Here is a 19,385-nt window from a genome sequence, read left to right as displayed (position 1 = left end):
TTACATTTGTATTGGGAAATCAGTCTTACCAGCATGAAAAGGAAAATAAACACATTAAAAAATAATATTTTTTTTTATCGTGCTAATGTGGTACAGTGAATTGCAAAAATGACAGCCTGTATGAAGATAAAAAAGGTCCATATTTCCGAATCGCACTGCAGGCAAATTACCCACGACAGTACTGTATTATAAAACGTGGTTAATTTGCGTACTAGGACTATGCGAAATCTGATATTTTATATGTCGAGCTGCAGTTGGAACAACATCCCCACACACATTTATCATGACTGAATTTCAATGTATTTTGCATACTAGAGTTTTAAATTCATTTTCACAGGTTGAGTCGAATAGATTCAAGTTATGTATTAGTTAGATTATTTGGTTCCTATCGAACCATTATAATGCCTCGTGCTCATCACAGTTTATCACTGACAGGGGACAGTGATATACTGTAGAAGACAAAGCTACTGTATATTAAACGCACAGTCAAGCTAAATACCCTAGTTCTAACGACGCTCCTCTTGGAACCGAACATTCAGGGAACCGTTTTTTTCTTTTTTAATGTTTAATATAAGTGGTGTGAGAAATCATTTTGCAAATCGTTTTGCTAAAAAAAAGTCAGCCCAAACGGGTAACCAACCCACCACACCTCAACGCAAACACGTGACAGACCCTGTTTCAACCTGGCGTGCAGTTACAGTAGCTGATTTACTAAGGAAAGCTACGATGAGCACTCATCTTGCTGTCGTGGTTGCTTTAATTTTAGCCTCAGTTGATGCCACTCACCAAGATGTGGTAGGCGAACTGCTACTCGCGTTGGAAAAGGCTGCGGTCTTCTTTGAAAAGGAGTTCAGACACACTAATCTGGACGGAGTCGTGGGATTTCAAATTCTGAATGGTAGGCAACACCTGTCGTTTAAACTTAGCTGAGCTATACATTGTGAATTCATTGCAGTAATGTATTTTGTAAAAAAAAATTGCTCAACTACTGTATGTATTTGCATTAGTAATGTCATTTTTTGTCTTTGAATATTTTGGCGTGTTGGGTTGATGTCATGGGGTTCCGAATGCTGTAAGGAGCATCACATCATGGGAAATAAGGGATCCAGAAAAGAAAAGACCCAGGAACTGATTGAGTTATGTGTATTGAATCAAAAAGTCTAAACTGACCTGTTCATGAATATAAAGTTTCCACTTACAGTCACTTGTAAGTGTGGGAATCAGATTTTAAAACCAATTCCGTTCAGTATACAATTTCCTTTTGCTATTTGCCAAACCTTTAAATATGACCTTCAGCTAGCAGAAACAGGATTTACACTGACACAGACAGATTTACCATAAAAAGGCTTGGAATCTCTTAAGTAATTAAATTTTTTTTCAAAACTGGTATTTCATAACTGCTACCACAATCTGTCACAATGTCATGCATTCAACTGAGCCAAAGATTCAATTCTGCAGAAATCTACAGCTGCCATATGCAACACATACGTTGTTTGTTTCACCATGAATAACTTTGCATGCATCTTTTTATGTATGTATTGATTTGTGATGTGGTCCATTTAATATGCAACATCTTTGTCTTCACAGTGGAGGTGAAGGAAGCTTTGAGAAGATGGCCCCACACAGACCCTGGGAACATACATCAGATATCCAGAGTGAAGCGGCTGGTGAAAAGACTGAATTCCATCATTGCCCAAGCAGTCCTTAGATTGCAGGAGAGCGATCCTACATATTATAGAGGTAAGTGCATAAGCTGCAGAAATGGCTCAAAAAAGTACACAATGCTGATACCGCATTTGAAAAAAGATCCATGTTAACTGTGTAGTTAAACAAGCTGTTTATTTTATTAAATGCATTTTTTACCTTATGGACAGGTATAGCAGTTATCGATCAGTCACGGTCATTCATACATTGTTCTTAACACTGGTCAACTAAATTCAGATATTGTATTTTCTTTCCATATTAAGAAGACACAGTATTATTATTATTATTATTATTTATTTATTAGCAGACGCCCTTATCCAGGGCGACTTACAATCATAAGCAAATACATTTCAAGTGTTACAGTAAAAGTAATACAATAAGAGCAAGATAATCTTCAGTAGTATTCCTAAGTGGAGTAGGGACAAATAGCTGTGAGTTAGCGTTTCGAATCAAACACGTTTCGGGGATTTAAATGCATGACGGCTTCATGCATGTTATGTCTACTTTATTTCCTTTTTATTTCAGAATTTGAGCCCATTTTGGGAGCTGACTTTTGGACAGTCCCTCACATGTGGAACACATCAAACCCAGCTCTCGTCTACCCAGCATTCAGAGAAGTGGAGTGCTTTGACGAGAAACTGAGTGACAAGTGTATGACCCTTCTGCTGGGAACAGGGTATAATGCCTTTTCAGACTAAACACAAATGAGGAACTTTATTTACAGTGTCATACATACGTAATACATCATTCACATTCTTAAGATGGCATTTTCTAAGGAGGTCAAGAGGTCCTTAGATGAAGACGCTGCCTTCATGAGCCGCCTTCAATTTAATTAGGGGATTTTGAGACTTGCAAAAATGTGGACAACACTTAGTCACAAGGTGGCATGTTTTTATGCAGACATTCTGTGAAAAAAACGTCAAACTGTAACATAAAATATTTAAAAGTACAATATTAAAGGATAAGGTATTTAAGCAATCCACATCCCAAAACGAAGTGTTTGTGTTTCCAAATAGAAATAGTAAAACATCTCCAACACAAAACTTTCCTGCTGTATTTTTTCTTTTGAAGGAAATACAACGGGACTCCATGCATTGTCACTAATTCCTGCAGGAACATTATGACGAGGTTCGGATGCCCTGATTACTCCCTGTCTCATCAGCTGCTGTACTTCATGTTCGGGGAAATGGTAAGATCATTAAGAATACCCAGGAGTCCATGTGTCAGCGTGTGGGTTCACTTTGTTCTAGTTTGTATTCACAGGTACTCATTACTCTCTTATTACTGTATTTATTCAGTTTTCCCTTGACAGGTTCTTTACCAAAGCATCATTCACATAATGCTAGTTTATTTCAGCAAGTGGCTCTCATGTCCTCTTGGGTTTTCAGAGAGGGTGTTATAACATACTGCAAGGGGAGCGCAGAGAGAGCCGAGCCAATCTGACAGACCATGATTACAAGATGATTTTCTGCTCTAACATGATGAAGTGCAACGTTGAGTTTGAAAATAATGGTTTCCCAATCCAGAGACGGGACATCTTTATGGAGAACAGTGAGTGTTTCCCTCCTGATCCATACAATTGTAAAAAGTCTAGTAAAAGAACATTAATAACAAAGCATCACTATTGGTCCGTTTCCATTCAAATACGTACTACAGGTGTTTTGCACTGGTGCTAGGAAGGTGATCTTACCTGTAAAATTTAAATAATAAATAGGAGTTAACTGATAACTAAACAGTAAACAAACATGCCCTGCTGTACATAGTCGCATTGAACTAGGAACACTAGCAGGCTGCTGTATTGCGCCTTAATGGTCTGAGCTGTTTTCACAGTAATGCTATGTGGAATGGCAGGCTTCTCCGATTTCTATAAACCCAGCTGGCTGAGGCGCATCCTGACATGGCAAGACTCTGATCTGGGTTGTTTTAGGAAAGATGGTAAGTGATATAGAAGTTACGTTTGACCTATTAACCTGAATTCTGCAAATGTTGTGCTGTTTAGGTAAGAGAGTTAATTGGGTGTTCCAGCATTGTTTGTTATCTTTAAAGAGAAGGAACGCTCACATGGACTGGAGAGAAACCTACTGGGGACCACGAATTCTCACAAAAGAGTGAAGAGAAGAGAAAAAACATTAAAAGGTATGCTCCCAAAAATGTACTTTGATGACCGGAGGCTGTGATGCACTTCATTGAAAAAGGACCTGTGAAATAGATTTGCCTATTTTATTTTTATTAGTGTAATTTAAAGTGATAAGCAATTTGATTTGATTATCTTATCACGTATCTATTTTTAATTTTTAGCTATTTTAATTTTTAATTCTGTCCTGTCATGAAGTGTTACCTACCGTTCTGTTTACACAGATGGTTGTTACAGCCACATGACTGCAGTTGCAGTGAGTACCCTGGGAGGGTACATGAACTTCTACCAAACGGAGCAGGACACTACTAAAAGACCACTGACTTAACTGTACAGTACATGAAACTCATCTGTAAGATTCTTCCTTGAGCCACAACCGCCTGTGTGTCATCTGCAAAAATTAAATGACCTCTGAAAAGAGAAATATCCTTACTGACCCTGTATAAAATATGTAGCCCAATAATTAACAATGATATTTATATGAAAAATTAAATATTAAAAAGTGGTGTTTAAAATGAATGTATTATCAAGAATATTTATTACTAATAAAACTCACCTGGCTCCCAGTAATCTAACTGCTCACATGAGGTGAGCTTTTTAATCCATTATTGCTTCAGGGCTTGAATATTATTGTAGAAATGTAATTGCCTTCTAAAATTTACAGTATTTGTCAAGTGCATTATTGTAGTCTTTTTGTGTTACACTGGTTAAGTCTGTATGCTGAAAAGCGCTGTTGTATCTGGTCATTTGTAACACAAACTTAATGGCTGTTATATATTAAAGATTTTGTCAGATAAAATGGCTTTTGGATGTAGAAAATAAATCAATTTGAGCAGCTGTGGGATATACAGTATGGTTTATTGCTACAAAAATAGTAGAGTATAAACTATATATTACATTCAGGTTGTACACCCCAAATACAGTAATTGAAAAGTATGCAGTAAGGAAAAACAGACTTGATTATAAAAAGAATTTGAAGGTTTCACAAACATGAAGAAACGCTGCAGTAAAACTTGAGACAGACCTTTTAGCTGGTGGTAATAGGACAATTTTTGGGGAATAAATGTAGTCAGCAGTATCTTAAAAGCTCAATACAGGTGTCAAGAGTTGAATATATGTGAATAAGGGTTTACTTAAATATAATATAGTATTTAATACGTTATTGATTCCATCCGATAATTTCATAGATGAGTGCTTTCAGCAGGCGAGATTCATACGTAACCGTGTTCTTTCCAATGTGCATTCGGTCCTCCTCCAGGGGCTGCTCAATGAGAGCTGGAACATTCTTTCCATAAACTAGAAAATGAGAAAAATAATTATTCCCTTAGTGTGCAATAAATGTGAAGAATTAGTAAGAAACAGCTTCTGAGTTGGTGCCTTCAAATGAAAACACCTAACTCCACATGATACCTCAATATCGTATTGCAAATCCAGCATTCAGCAACACACTCCACTGGACATTTATGGACATTTGCTTTTAATACCTACTATGGTTTAAGATAAAAACACCCAGTTCAGTGCTTACACAATTACTTTTATATTGCAGTTGATCTATACATTTTATGCTACAAAATTAGGCTAGAGCTGACCTAAAAATCTCTTGCAGTATGCGTGAACCTTATAAAAAACATTTAACAGCTTCGTACCTTCACAGTGTTCCAGGAACTGGACACATTCTTGCACGACGCTGTCTCGTAACATGATCATGTGTTTCGACATGTTCTCTAGTAAGGACAGGAAGCAGCGCTTGGCGTAGTACCAGGTGTCTGTCCCAAGCTGGGAATCCAAATGAAACAATCAAAGCACATTTTCAAAAAAATCTCTAATACCTTGAATATTTCAAGACCAAAAATCATTTCTAGCGATTTATAGCAAACCTTTTGTTGGTAGTTCTGTTAAGTAGCTTGTTGAAAAAGGTATCAGTACTGTAAAAATATAGGCCACCATGACTACATTTATAGCTACCTTATTTCTGTGAATTCATTTTAACTTTACAGCATTGCAGACATTGAAAATCACAATACCCAAGAATAATGCTGTATTACTCAGATACAGAGGAAGACACCTACATTTCTACGGCAAACACATTTCCAGTTTTTAATTAACTATGGGGGATTAAAGAATAATAGATATTGCTAAAACATTCTCGTGGGTTACAACACCATCTGCTTAATAATTAGAATCTGCTTTGGGAAAGTATAAGTCTGTTTTTTAATGTGAAAAACATAATTAGGATAAACAATGAAGTTAAATCCTTTAAATGCAAGTGTTAGAAATAACTTTAATTCTAGAAAAAAGGCTTGTATTTCTTGCTTTAGGGTTGGTTTGAGGTCAATTAACTATTTCTAATAAGGTTGACAGATTTCTCACTGTGCCTAGCAATCTTTCAACACGATTATAACACCTCCAATACAGGTGATGATTAATGCTAAATTGAAGTTCTTACAGTCACATTTCAAATTGTTCATCAGCTGTTCAATTGATTTATCTTCGGGGGGGGGTGCTTAAAACTGAGTCTTTTCTATGCAAATAATGATCCCCTTGAACACTACAGATCAGCCTTTCCTCTCCTACTAGAATCCACTGTGCTTTATTGGTTGGACGCACTGAACTGTACCATCCTGCGTTACTAAAGGGCTATTCATACTACAGCGTTTATTCGCTGTATTTTTTATGCCTGATGTTTTGCTGCTATTTTTGTATTCAGACTTGCGTGGCAAACATCACAGGCAAGATAGGGAAATGTCTGATTATAGCAGTGCAGAATATCTTGTTCTTTATGATAAGCAGCACAAGAAATATCTCGATAAATACGGCAGCTTGCACCCGATCCATAGTACCTTTAGATTATATCAAAATTTAGCAGGACAGGTTGGTGATCACTGTTTCGATTTTCTTTTCCGCAGCGATTACTCTCAAGTGTGAAAGGTACTATTCAATTCCATAGGTTAGATTTTTAACCTAGAAAACGCAGCGGATAAATGCTACAGTGTGAATGGCCCTTAAAACTGATGTAGCAAAGGTGAATGATAAACAGTCAATATTTTCTCTAAAAGGTGCATGCTGTCCAATACCAACATGGAGGAGAGGCCATCATTGTCTTTCTGAAAACAATAAAGTAAACTTAACATCACACGATTGTATGATTGCTAATGGATCATAACAATTGTAACATTGGTGGGTGCAACAGTAGAACAAAAACATAGTTTCTTACCTTTTTGTTGTATGGCTCCAAACTCTTAATCACCCGAGAAATTCCAAAATCGTAATTGCCTTTAGCACAGTACAGGGTCCTGTGGAAGCAGAAATCGTGTTTGGATTTTTAATTAGGGTAGGGCAGTGCAGGGCTCTAATATACTGCCTCTCAAGACCCAGCTCCTAATTCTTTTTGGTCTCGTCACAGTCAGAAAATTATACAAATTTATGAAATAGGCAAATTCTGTCACATTAGTTACGAGTTTAAAGTTATCTTAAACAAGACCAATGCAGCTCAAATTACTTATAGGCATTCAATAATGATCTGTGGTGATAGTCCTAGAATCTTGTTGGCTATGAATTAAGTTTTGTCGACAGCAGCATCAATGATGATCATCACCCTGTATCCTTTTCAGAAAAGTAATCAGCCTATCGCTCCACTCTCACAAGCAGCTTACCCAATCACAAGGTTCACAATGCAGAGGTGATAGACCTTCTTGTCTGGGTCATCATATGATATCTGCTCCTCTTCTTTTTCAATTTTTCTCATCAACTCTTCAGCCTTTAGCAAGAAGTCAGTCAATACTGCAGTATTAACTGCTACGTAACGAATATCCTCTAAGTAGACATTTCTTCCTATAATCATTTGGCTTTGATGGATGAAGAATATGGCTAATTGGTGCTAGGAGCATGCTTTTGTGTGTTTCTCCAAAATTGGAAACTGGATGTTGCACCTTTATTACAATACTGCTAAACCAACACTGCATAACTCAATGCATTTGTCATGTCATGGAATTCTCCCATGTTTTTTTAATCTAAAAATCCAGAATATGATAACAAATTAATTTTTTGTTAGTACTTAAATCAATATAGATTATTTTCTTCACTTAGCATTGCAAACAAAATATCAATGTGTTTATGTCACACAAACACATTATTGAGCCAAAAACTCAGTTCATCCTTTAAAACCGTGGATCATCTTGACTGTAAAGTTGTTTATTGCTTTTTTTTAACATTATTTTATTTTTTTTTGTCAGTTGTTGCTTTTGCTTACCTCTTCGTTTTGGCTGGTCATGATGTAAGAGACGCAGAGATTAGCCAGGACGATTGCACTCACATTCAGGATCTAAATAGTAAATAAACCAAGCCACTTTTCAGTCATCAAAGTACTTTTTGGACATAAACTCAAAATGGAAAAAAAAAAAAAAATAAACTGCATAATAACACTCATGCATTAAAATCACACACATAGGTCATGTTGCATTCGCGGGTAGAAAAAGAGCTGTGGGATTCAAGCAGAAGAAACACTCCACTTCACCAGTGCACTTTACCGACGTTTTTCTCTTGCAAGGACATTCTTGGTCGTTACATTGTCCCAGCTATAGCAAACAGAAGGAACAGAGTAGAGTACTTATTTTATTCTCATGGAGTCTTGAACCACTGATATCTGAAGTGGGAATTGATTTAAAAACCCTACACTCACAATAGACTGTACAGCACACCTTCGCTATAACGAACCTGTTGGGGTCCAAGGCTTTTGTTCGTTATATCGAGGGGTTCGTTATAGTGAAAGGATATCAAATGAACGACAGACTGTTGGAGTAAGTTAATGAGATGAGATTGTGAATAAAAGTAGAATTACATGTTCTTTTCATGTATGCAGTATTCTGCCTTTGTTTTATCCTATTCATTGAAGAATTAAAAAGCAGTACATTTCAAATCAACCCGACATAAAAAAATTTACATGAAAAGTTCATCAGATACTGAAGTTTTTTTGTTTTTGTTGTTGTCTTTTCTTTAATCAATTTTGCGTACAGACCGGGACGTTGACAGTGTGTGTTTATATTACCTTTATTTTTTTATTTTTATTTGGGGTCCAGGAGCCAGGTTCGTGATAGCCGAAGGTTTGTTATAATGAAGGGCGTTATAGCGAGGGTGTACTGTAGTTCACTGTGTTCTCGTCGATTTGGTTACTGTGACCAACTGGCATTAAGGTGACTTGGTTTTCTCAAACAATTATACAAAATGGAAAATAAGTTTATATTATTGGTAATTTAAAGATTAACTCCGATATATTAATTCATAGTGGGGTTATGCTGAAGTGTGATTATAATTTAATGTTAAAAAATATGTTTTTTTCTTTTCTTTACAGCTAATGTATGCATTGATCTAGTTAATTAATTTAAAATGTACCCAATAAGAGAGTAAATCATAAAAAAAAATGTATTGCAGTGAAATCTTTTAAACAATACAAGTTCAAATAAAAGACCTAAACGGTAGCACTTTACATTGCGTGGCACAAATTAATATTAAATCGATATGCAATTGAATATTAAATTAATATTAAATTAATAATTAATAAATATGCAATAGCTAGTTTCTTGCTAATTGTTAACCAAATGTCGCTTGAAAATGTAATTGCATATCACGTCCATTTATATTACGTTTTGTTACCCTTGAAAATATGTAATAATTTCCCATTGTTTACATGTTTTTAATTGAAAATACAGTTAATCTGACTTAAATGTTAATGGAAAGTAACAAGGAATAATTGAATGTAAATTTAATATAAATTGCATATCTATTAAATATTAATTTAACATGAATTTAATATGCAATTGCATATCTATTTAATATTAATTTATGCCACGCAATATAAAGCGTTACCAATCTAAACAGTGTTAAACGTGATCTAATTTGTATTTGTTTTTATTCCTAATATGCAAAGATTCAATTTGGACTTTTGTAAACTTTGCAAAAATGATACACCATGGAACAATCTAGAAAACCCAAACAAAACTAAAACCTTTCCTGTCACTACATATATTTCCAGAGGATAGCCAGTTAACTTTAAACATACTTACGTTATCATAGTGTTTTTTAACGATGGGCTCGTAGAAACCAATGGCCTCTTTGTATTTGTTCTCCTGCATGAAGAGGACGTGTGCCACGTTCAGTTTCCACACGTCATGCTCGTTGCAGAACTCCACAGACTTGCGAAATATCTTCTCCACCATCTGGTAATTCTCCAGGTTCCAGTAGATCTTGGCCTGAACCATCAGCACTGGGATGTACCTAAAATACATGTTTAATTAGATGACAGTGAAAAATAGTAAATGTACTGCTCATTTCCAATGCCACACACAAACACTGCAAATGTAATAGGCCATGATACTCACTTCTCAAGAGCCTCATCATACTCGTTTACAGCCCTTTTCACAGCATCGTCATCACGATTGTGTCTAGCTTCTTGCACCTTAATGAAAAGAGAATGATAAAAGTTCGAAAGGCTGGAAAATATAATGAATAGAAATGCGATAATTTCTATTAGGAATAGGCATTTTTAATTGAAGAGATCAAACTCTTTACCTGCTTAGTTAGTTTACGTAGCTGCTCTGTCAGTTTAGCTGCCATTTCATCAAACTTTCGGAATGCCTGGATGTGTTAAAGCAAAACCAAAAAAAATAATAAAATAAATAATTTAAATTTACCCCCGACATTAAATAATGCTTTGAAAATGGTGCCTGGATTAATTACATTTAATTTAACTATATTTGTACAGGTCAATACAAAATGAAAGGATTGCACAAACACTTTCTAGAAATGCTGTAGTGTAGAGGACAAATGATCAGATAGAGAATGAGTGGCTAATGCAGGGTTTCTCACAGAACAGCAACTAGGCCAAAAACTAAAAGTTTTTACCTCTTCTGGGGCAGTTTGACATGTTATCATGGCGTCCAAAAACTCATATAAATACTAAAAAAAAAGAAAGTAGAACAAAGAATAAAAGTTAAGAAAAGTTCTATACAGACATTTTCCTCTCTTGCATGCTGATTTGCAGGCTGCAATTAGAGTCACATTGCCATAACAATTTATTTTTGTTTTGCTTTTTTTGCCCCCATATCCCCTTTTTGAAGCTAGAGATTCTATTCACAGTGAAGCACCCATTCATATATTTTACATTAATGGACTTCTTGCTGCTAAGCTACTAGCATTAGGATACAGGTCCTCAGACACTCAGATCTTAGTTCTGGGAAAGATGTTACTTTAGTTTTTCATTTTAAAGTCTTTTAAACAAAACATAGACTTTCTGCGAATTCTGAGAATTTGTTAACAAGAATTTCAATACATACGAAAGGTTAAAATTAGTAAAATTAAAAAAAAAAAAAAAAATTCTCCTTTATACAGAGCTTGGAGATAAACAGCCAAGCATATTTCAAATACATTGCTCAGAAATAAAACACAGGTCCTATACTTATGTTTTTTTTGTTCATGTTGTTAAAATGTTAAATCTTGTACAAGTTTAGAAGCAAGAATTAACAAATAATCTTTTGCACTGAAAAACATTGAACCTTGCAACACCTGTCTAAAATTGGCATTTGTTTTTCACAGTTACGCATTGATTTCCATTTCAACAACAGCCAGCTTTATAAAAACCCATTACCAGAAAACAAAGTACATTATGGCTCGAAAGCCAGTGGGCAGATTGTACATTCTGCAGCTGTATTCTACTGACAGACATGGGATCAATATAGCTAGAGTAATAAAAGTCTAGGACCGAAAGACAAAGAACTAACAGTGTAATTGCATGACAGTCCAGTGATCTCTAAAGCTATCTTTATATCAGGGAGATAAACATCTTTAATCAGGAGCAGATCACTATAAATCAAAATAAAGTAGTCTAATATTCTACTGATCTTGCAGAATTATATTTCTGTAGTCGAGGACCTTTGTTCCAATCAAGTCTTTAATTATTCAATTAAGTAATTAAGGACCTGCTTGGAACAAGGTCATGATTTAGAATTAACTGAGAGACACAAGTGTATTACACAGTAATCGGTTAAAAGCATTTCTTAAAGGTTTTACTGCGTGTGCTTTCTATGTAAACTATACATTTTACCCCCTGTGTCAATTGTATATGTAATTATTTAATCCCTATATATCGCATGAAAATACTGTCAATCTGAAACTTACCGGTGAAAGGGATTTGTATGTAAGATGTGCATTTTCAGCTAGAACATCTGCAGCTAGGTCAAAATACTAAATAAAATAAAATAAAATAAAGAGTTACTTCCAAACTTTTATTATCAAAGCAATAATAGTTTTGGTTTGTGCCCAAGATAATTTATGCAGTTGGCAGGCTTGTAAAGAAGTGAGTCATGCACCAATAAAGAACATTAGTATTCAGGTCCACACCTCACTTTCAATTCTGGAGTCAGTAAGCCTTATCAGTCACACACTACACAACATTTAGACGCGAGGTTCATGTACCTTCCTTTCAAGAGAAAAGCATGTTTTTGAGGTAATTGGAATAAGGGTATTCTGTTGCAATCCTGGCCAAAAATGTAAAACAAAATTACATTAAACAAATTGGAAGTTTTTTTTTCTTCAAAATCCTAAATATACTGGCATAACTTATTAAACCAAAAACCTAAAAAAAACCCCATATAGATAAAAAGTCTTCCAAAGCCTTTTCTTGTTTTAGATAATGGTGAGTGAGGACAGAACCCCAGAAATTACATTATATTGCAATCAATTCACTTATGTATCGACATGAATGTAAACTTAAATGAACTCACTTCATATTTAATGTAGAGGAGCAGGAGGTTTCCAAAGGTCTCTGGTGGGAAAGGGTTCTGCTGCAGGAGAAACTGCAACTTCTCAAAACCTTCTGTGGGTTTGGAATCCATATTCATTAAGGCTTGGTTTTGCAGAGTCACTGGATCGAGCTCCTACAATCAAGCACACTTAAAATATTTTTGCCCGAAATCTTAGCTATAAATAAAAATACTTTTTTTTTTGTTTATTTTAAAAAGCACCACATTCACTGTCTTTTTCCCCTCCCTAACCTAAATGTAAGTTTCCGGAAGTCAACCACATGGCACTAATATAATGTGTGTTCTATAACCTAAAATATCAGTTGGTAGAAAAAAAAAAGTATATTGTAGCTAGGAATGCAAAGCAATTTTCTATAAGCCAAATAAATGACAGGACATTACCAGATCTTTGCAACAAACACTGATCCATTGAGATAGGGTAAACCTATCACATGGGACAAAAAAAAAAAAAACTAAAATCAAGACCTTAGTTTTAAGTTCCAGCAGTATTCTTAAATCAGCTATGAGATCAAAAGTCTTTGGGCCACACATGTTCCAAAAATATCTATGGATAGATACGAACACAAAATGCCTCAGGTGCTGCAAATGTATTTAAGTGCAAGCAAAAATACAGTATATATAATAATCAAAACCATTTTTAAATAATTTAATTTCATGGACATTCCTGTAGCTCCCTCATTCAATAGCCTATGCTATGCCATAATGGCCAAAAAACTTTGTTACATAAAGTGCAGCAGTGCTTCCATCTGGTAGCCAGATGGTGATGTAAAGGCATGTCCTTACAGTCCTGAATGATTCCTCATCTTTAGAACAGGTGCAGTACCCTAATAAACACAGACAGAGCAGACTGGTGCTTGGGAAAAGTGCTATATATTGCTGAGGTTTTACAGCCTCCAGATGTCAAAAATTCTTTAGACCCCAAAGACTGCAAATACATAGCCAACTCTGCACACTGAGTAACAACTGTTTTTAAAAACATTCTGAAAATGGAATGTGTGAACAAATAATTCTAGTAATCATGTGTGTTTTTTAAAAAAATGTGTACTTGAGTGTGTTAATGTTTTTTTTCTCCATATATCAGTGTGATACATCAGGAACAACAGAGAAGTAAAAAAAAAAAGTTCTGGATTCTCCAGGGATCAGGGGTTTGTTTAAATGGACCTAATTAATACATGATGTGTTATATAAAAGGGGAAAAGCTATCATGCTAGAGCAAACAAACCCTGCCTACCCAGGACGTTCAATGTGTTTTCATTATGCAATACCTCACCAGACTGCTTTCATATCAATTGAGATTTTACACAATTTACCAGTCTGTGTGAACGGCTAGTCTGCTATCCTTCAACATCTCATTTGCATAGACTTCTAAAACACATGTCACATTTGGTAAACAGCTAAATGAACTTTAATCATGTGGTTGTTGCTGTGTATAGGATACACATTGCACTACAAGTCACAGACCCCTTTAAAGAATCATATATGTAGAACTCTTTAGGGAGTTCTGCTATTAAAATGGTGCACGTATACACAACGGTCAGTTCTACTCACCTCCTCAGAACGTGGAGGCATGTCTGTCAAGGCTTCCTGAGCTGCATCATCTATAGTCGAGTACAAATTGGAGACATGTCAGTATTTGATATATGGTACAATCTATGAGAGCTTATATTATAGCAGAGTTGCAGTAGATGACATGTGCTGGTTATTTCTCCATGCAATAACCAGCACAAATACTGGTTTGTCAACTGCTTCAACTGGAACGGCAATACCAATTATTTTCCAGGTGTCAGTACTTTAACTACATGATCCAAGGGTTCAAATAATAATAAAAAATAAAATAAATTAAAAAAAAATGTAATCTGGTAATACAGCACTAATCACAACACAGTTTCCATCTGTATTTATAGTTTTAATTCCAGTTTCATATGAGTGCTGGTCTGAAATACCTTTCTTTGTTTTAACGTTACTTAATGTGAAAATTACCAATTGACATACTTACAGTTTTTCAGTTGGTACTCAATGGCTGCTTTAAGATTAAATGCTTCGATCAATGCTGTTTCGTGCAGCACAAGTGTGTTGCCAACACTCCTTACATCAATACCTTCTGTTGTCATGCCAACACTCAGTTCTGAAAAAGGTACATACATAACATATGGACACAAAAGACACAGCTGCATTAAAATTGCATGTTTTACAAGACTCAAACAGATCAAAGCATCTTAAACCTACTGTAGTTCTTTTGAAACAATTTCTTTTTTTTAAGATTTACATCTTTACCGTTTTTAAAATTACACCTGGAGTCATAGTCTTTGCAAAACGGCCACATTCATCACAATTTCTGATCAATAAAGAAGATGGGAAAGCTTAATGACATGTCCCATAAAACTTAAAGGGTATTGGAACCAGAAGCAGTAAAAATAAAATCAAACAAAAAACAATACAATACCTGGGTGCTCTCTAATTCCACGTTCTATTATGTCTGCAATGTACTTCAAGGCAGGAGCATACTGCTTCATACTGTAGTAACAAAGGGCAATGTTGTACGACAAATCTGAAAAACAGAACCGCATGTATTGAAGCACCTGACAAAAAAAAAGTACGTGACATACATGAGATAAGAAAATGGTGGCTCAATATCAAATTTAAAATATTCAGATTACCTTAAAAACAAGAATGAAGAGAAAGAGATTGGTATCCGTCATCCGGACATACACTTTGTTTAGTATTTTATTGTGGGTTATAGTACAGCTACAGTTGTAATTATGTATTTTACCAATACAATTGTACACACCAACCCAGGGAACTCCAGTTTGAAAATATGAAACATGTTTGTGGGCAATGTACATATTCACATTGTAGTGTAATATTTAACGTTGTATTTTACAAATAACCTGTATAGTGATGTGTAGATTACCTGGTTGATAGCCCATGACTTGCATGGCAGAGCTAAACTTTTTGCAGGCCTCCTCATACTCTCCTTCCTTGTAGAGTAAACACCCCAGGTTAATCTCACTGTCTGGATCATCGGAGGGCAGCTGCTCCACTAGACTCTAAGATAAGGGAAAGTTTTTGCTTTGAATTTGAGTGTATATATATATATATATAGGCAGTCCTATATTAGTGCTGACAGAGGGTCTGGTAAATCAACCAAAAGTTCACTTTATCTCTTCACTTAACTGTCATTTACCTTAGCTCCAGAAAGGTCCTCTTCTCCATACTTGATAGCTGCTTGGAGCTTTAACATCTATGATAAAAAAGAACAGTAAAATAAGGGGACATGATTAATTGACCCTTTCATCCCCCCCAATTTAAAAATGAACACATTAACAAAAACAACATGGTGATTTGTAACACTGAACATATTTAAGTTATACCTTTTAAATGCAATTCAACATTAATCCACCAGGTGTCATCCTGATAAAATTACCAGCAGCAAAATGACACATCTGCAATATAATTATCCTGTGGTAAATCATGTTATCAGTGGAGAATACAGCAGTGATCCAATATGTGAAATCATATGTAGACAAGTTAAATATCTAACACTATAGAATACAGTACAGGCATCCAAGAGATTGTTACCTTAGTATGATACCCTTGGTTGTCCAGAAGAAATGTAGCTTTCATAGCATCTGTATAAAGGCAGGCCTTGTACAGGGACTGGGCATAGTAGAGTCTGTAGTCCTCAACCTCTGGGTGAATTTGTGTGAGCTGCTCATAGCAGTCAGCAGAGTTGTTAAAGTCCTGAATGTGATAGTAGCAGTATCCCAAAAGGGAGAGGGCTGCCCTGGACTGACAAGACAGACAGAAGCGTAAGCACTGTGTTAGTGTTCCTAACCCTTAACGTTACGAAACAGCAGAGTTCATCAGTTATACAGGTTAAAAGAGAAGCGGTGCTATTGCACTCTGCAAGAAAAACCGAGAAAAAAATCTGCTCCACAAAGCAAAATGTTTATAAGGTTTTAAACAGCTATTAGCATAGATTTTCCTCCATTTTCTATTCACTGTGAACAGTACAGCTTTTGGGTGTGACATTCAAATGCTACATTTTTCACACTGAGATCACTGCTTCATATGATCCCAATAGAAATAAATCATATTTAAAGTAGTTTCTCTTTGCTTCTTGAATGTGTTGGCAGATAAACACTAAATTTAAGGTAGACTAACCCTTGAAATACAAATATGGCCCCATTACAAAAGTATCTATCTCAATTTTCAATTTAAAAAAAAATAACAAGCAATGGAACTTGCATTGTCAGTAGCTCATTCTGGGACAGATATCTTGGATGAATCTGAAAATTAAGTGTCCTTGTCAAACACTGTCACAGTTTTTTTAATGGACCCTGGATGAAGGGGACAGTGAAGCAGCCAAGGCCTAATGTCGATGTGGTATGTCTGATGGACTGAGCAACTATCTCACATGCCTGAGGCTTTGCATAGTATTCTCCAACTGTGTCCAAACTCCCTTAAGAGTGCACACCTTTGTCAGCCTTCCCATGCTTTTCATACAACACAGGCTTGAAGTCAAAAGTGAGTGAGGTTAAAAAATAAAAACATAGCTAGACTAAGAACTAAGCTGACAAGAAGTGTCACTGGTACGGAACAACATTCAATTACTTCCACAAGAATACACTTTGCTGTTTTTTAAAAAGGTCAGCCCTGCATAATATTAAAGGATAAAAATCAAGCAACACAGCAGCGGAGAACCAATTCCTAGCTACCCTGATCCTGTGAACCATACAGTACATATACAATACAGGTCACAGAGACGCATAAATTGAACAAAAAATATTAAGACCCACAGAAAAAAAGAAACTTGCTGAAGCAGAGAAAAAAACAGAATGAAATCCTTTAAGGAAAGTTTTGCAAAACCCATGGGATAACTGGAGGCATGTTTGAAGGAAAAAAAAATACCCACTGCTTATTTCTGCCCGACAGCATCAAATGGGTAGCTGTGGGAAACATTTGTATAAACAGTAGGACTCTAAATAGATTTTCAAATAAAAGCTGTGTGGGTTACCACTCAATTACATATTTACAAAAATGATTGCAAGGATGAAAAGGTCACATTGAATAAACAGCTAAAGTTGGAAAATGCAATAAGAAACAATACTGGCCAGACACAACCCATAAGGAATATCAGTCAGCAACTGCAGAAACTGAAGGATAGGTACGGAGCACAGATTTGCCAATAACACTGTGACAGGTTGGGAGGATGAAATTTAATTATGGCATCACTGGACTTTAACAAAAACTGATATCAAGTTTTATGATTCTGGTTCATAAAGCTTATTACTGGAAATTGCATTTTAACATAGAAAAAAACCCAAAAACAAATATATTAACCAAGTGCACCTAACCCCCTTGTTAACATAAGAAAACAACTTGGTACAGAGAGGAGAGTTTTTAATCATTAACAGTTTTTACTTATTTTTGAAAAACTAAAAATAAATACTGTGTAGATTAAAACTTACTTTGGGCTGTTTCTGTATTTCATTGCTCAGAATTTGGATGGCTTCTCCATGTCTTCCATCTCTTATCTATAAAAAACAGTGGTTAGTTACAATACAAATGTTCATATGGGCAACAAAAAAAGAGAACAGTTTTAAATGACTCATCATAGGTGAATGGTTTTACAAGTGGTTTTCAATTGTCTGATTCTACTGCTAGAAAAAGGTGTCAGCAAAGCCTGCTAGCAAAAATACTACCTAAATATTCTTTTACAGTATTAGCCGTTAAGATAAGAACCCTGGCTTGATCATGCACTGCACAATGTGCGCATATTTACAGCATTAGAACTATAAAGCAAAACAAAAAACAAACAAACAAAAAACACACTTGTAATTATTATTCATAACTAGGAATTAGTATTCATAAAGACCAGTACTGTACTGTAGTACTGTACGCTGTACTCACCATTTTGTAGATGGTTGCGGTGTATTCGCCGTCCTTAATTTGTGCCATTGTCATGGCTCTTTAGATGAAGCTTCTATGCAAAGCACGTTTTCAAATAATAGATTATTCTATCGGTATTTATTTGTAAACTACTATAAATGTTTAATCTCGATTTTCTCCTTGTCTGCCTTGACTTCAGTAAATCTGTTATGGAACGCCGCTTCCTTGACGTTTCTAAGCAACCGAACCGGAACAGGAAGTTCAAGAACAGCACTAGCAATTGCAGGCAAGTTTAGTGTTTTTTTTTCGGTTGCTTAAATTCGCAGCAGCAATTCGTATTTCTAATTGTATTTTATGTGTTAAATAATATATATATATATATATATATATATATATATATATATATATATATATATATATATATATATATATATTATATATACTTTTGATGGTTATGACGAATTTGGAACAGGAAAAGAACACAAAAATGCATTGATGTAAGATCAGAATTTAACAGAGGCAGTATTGTTAGATTCCAAAATGAGATAGAGATAGATTTAGAATGGCGGACAAACTTTTGGAATCGCCTGCAATATGTAGCACACACTGTAGTGCAAACTAATACATTAACCGTTGTTATGCAAATGAAATCCAGTACATTTACAGCAGTTTGTAAGAAAGATGCATATGACAAATCTGGAAAACGGTAAAGCGTAGCATTGGCAGGTGCGGTTTTAAACATAAAAAATAAATAAATTAATAAATATCTTTTTTTTTGTGAAACTGCACAAATTACTTTTTTTCATGTCTCAAAAGTGAAGACTGTATAGGCAAATGGACAC

General features: G+C 35.3%; 2 protein-coding genes across 3 annotated transcripts; one reads left to right on the top strand and one right to left on the bottom strand.

Moving 5' to 3' along the window:
• Positions 1 to 381: 381 nt before the first annotated feature.
• LOC117431236 (UPF0764 protein C16orf89 homolog) lies at positions 382 to 4,357 on the top strand. Of its 2 annotated transcripts, XM_034051978.3 has the most exons (8): positions 384 to 898; positions 1,588 to 1,740; positions 2,230 to 2,380; positions 2,776 to 2,893; positions 3,093 to 3,255; positions 3,535 to 3,639; positions 3,751 to 3,840; positions 4,063 to 4,357. In XM_034051978.3, the coding sequence occupies exons 1-8, from the start codon at positions 562 to 564 to the stop codon at positions 4,164 to 4,166; spliced, it is 1,221 nt and encodes a 406-aa protein (XP_033907869.3). In that variant the 5' UTR covers positions 384 to 561; the 3' UTR covers positions 4,167 to 4,357. The 2 variants fall into 2 exon arrangements, with proteins under 2 accessions (XP_058851822.1, XP_033907869.3); XM_058995839.1 differs by lacking the exon at positions 3,535 to 3,639 and having other exon boundaries at positions 382 to 898.
• Positions 4,358 to 4,677: 320 nt separating this feature from the next.
• ift70 (intraflagellar transport 70) lies at positions 4,678 to 18,703 on the bottom strand. Its single transcript, XM_034051976.3, has 19 exons — positions 18,565 to 18,703; positions 18,123 to 18,188; positions 16,231 to 16,440; positions 15,836 to 15,892; positions 15,563 to 15,698; positions 15,095 to 15,199; positions 14,648 to 14,776; positions 14,200 to 14,249; positions 12,613 to 12,765; positions 12,008 to 12,073; positions 10,736 to 10,789; positions 10,403 to 10,468; positions 10,213 to 10,289; positions 9,898 to 10,108; positions 8,088 to 8,159; positions 7,492 to 7,595; positions 7,053 to 7,131; positions 5,485 to 5,614; positions 4,678 to 5,134 (listed from the first exon to the last, which is right to left on the bottom strand). Exons 1-19 carry the CDS (start codon positions 18,616 to 18,618, stop codon positions 4,998 to 5,000), a joined length of 1,956 nt encoding a protein of 651 aa, XP_033907867.1. The 5' UTR covers positions 18,619 to 18,703; the 3' UTR covers positions 4,678 to 4,997.
• Between the last annotated feature and the right edge of the window lie 682 nt (positions 18,704 to 19,385).

Source organism: Acipenser ruthenus, chromosome 22 (genome assembly GCF_902713425.1).
Source record: "Acipenser ruthenus chromosome 22, fAciRut3.2 maternal haplotype, whole genome shotgun sequence".
NCBI lineage: Eukaryota > Metazoa > Chordata > Actinopteri > Acipenseriformes > Acipenseridae > Acipenser > Acipenser ruthenus.
Note: the sequence above shows the minus strand (reverse complement) of the source record. Positions and strands in the feature narration are given on the sequence as shown.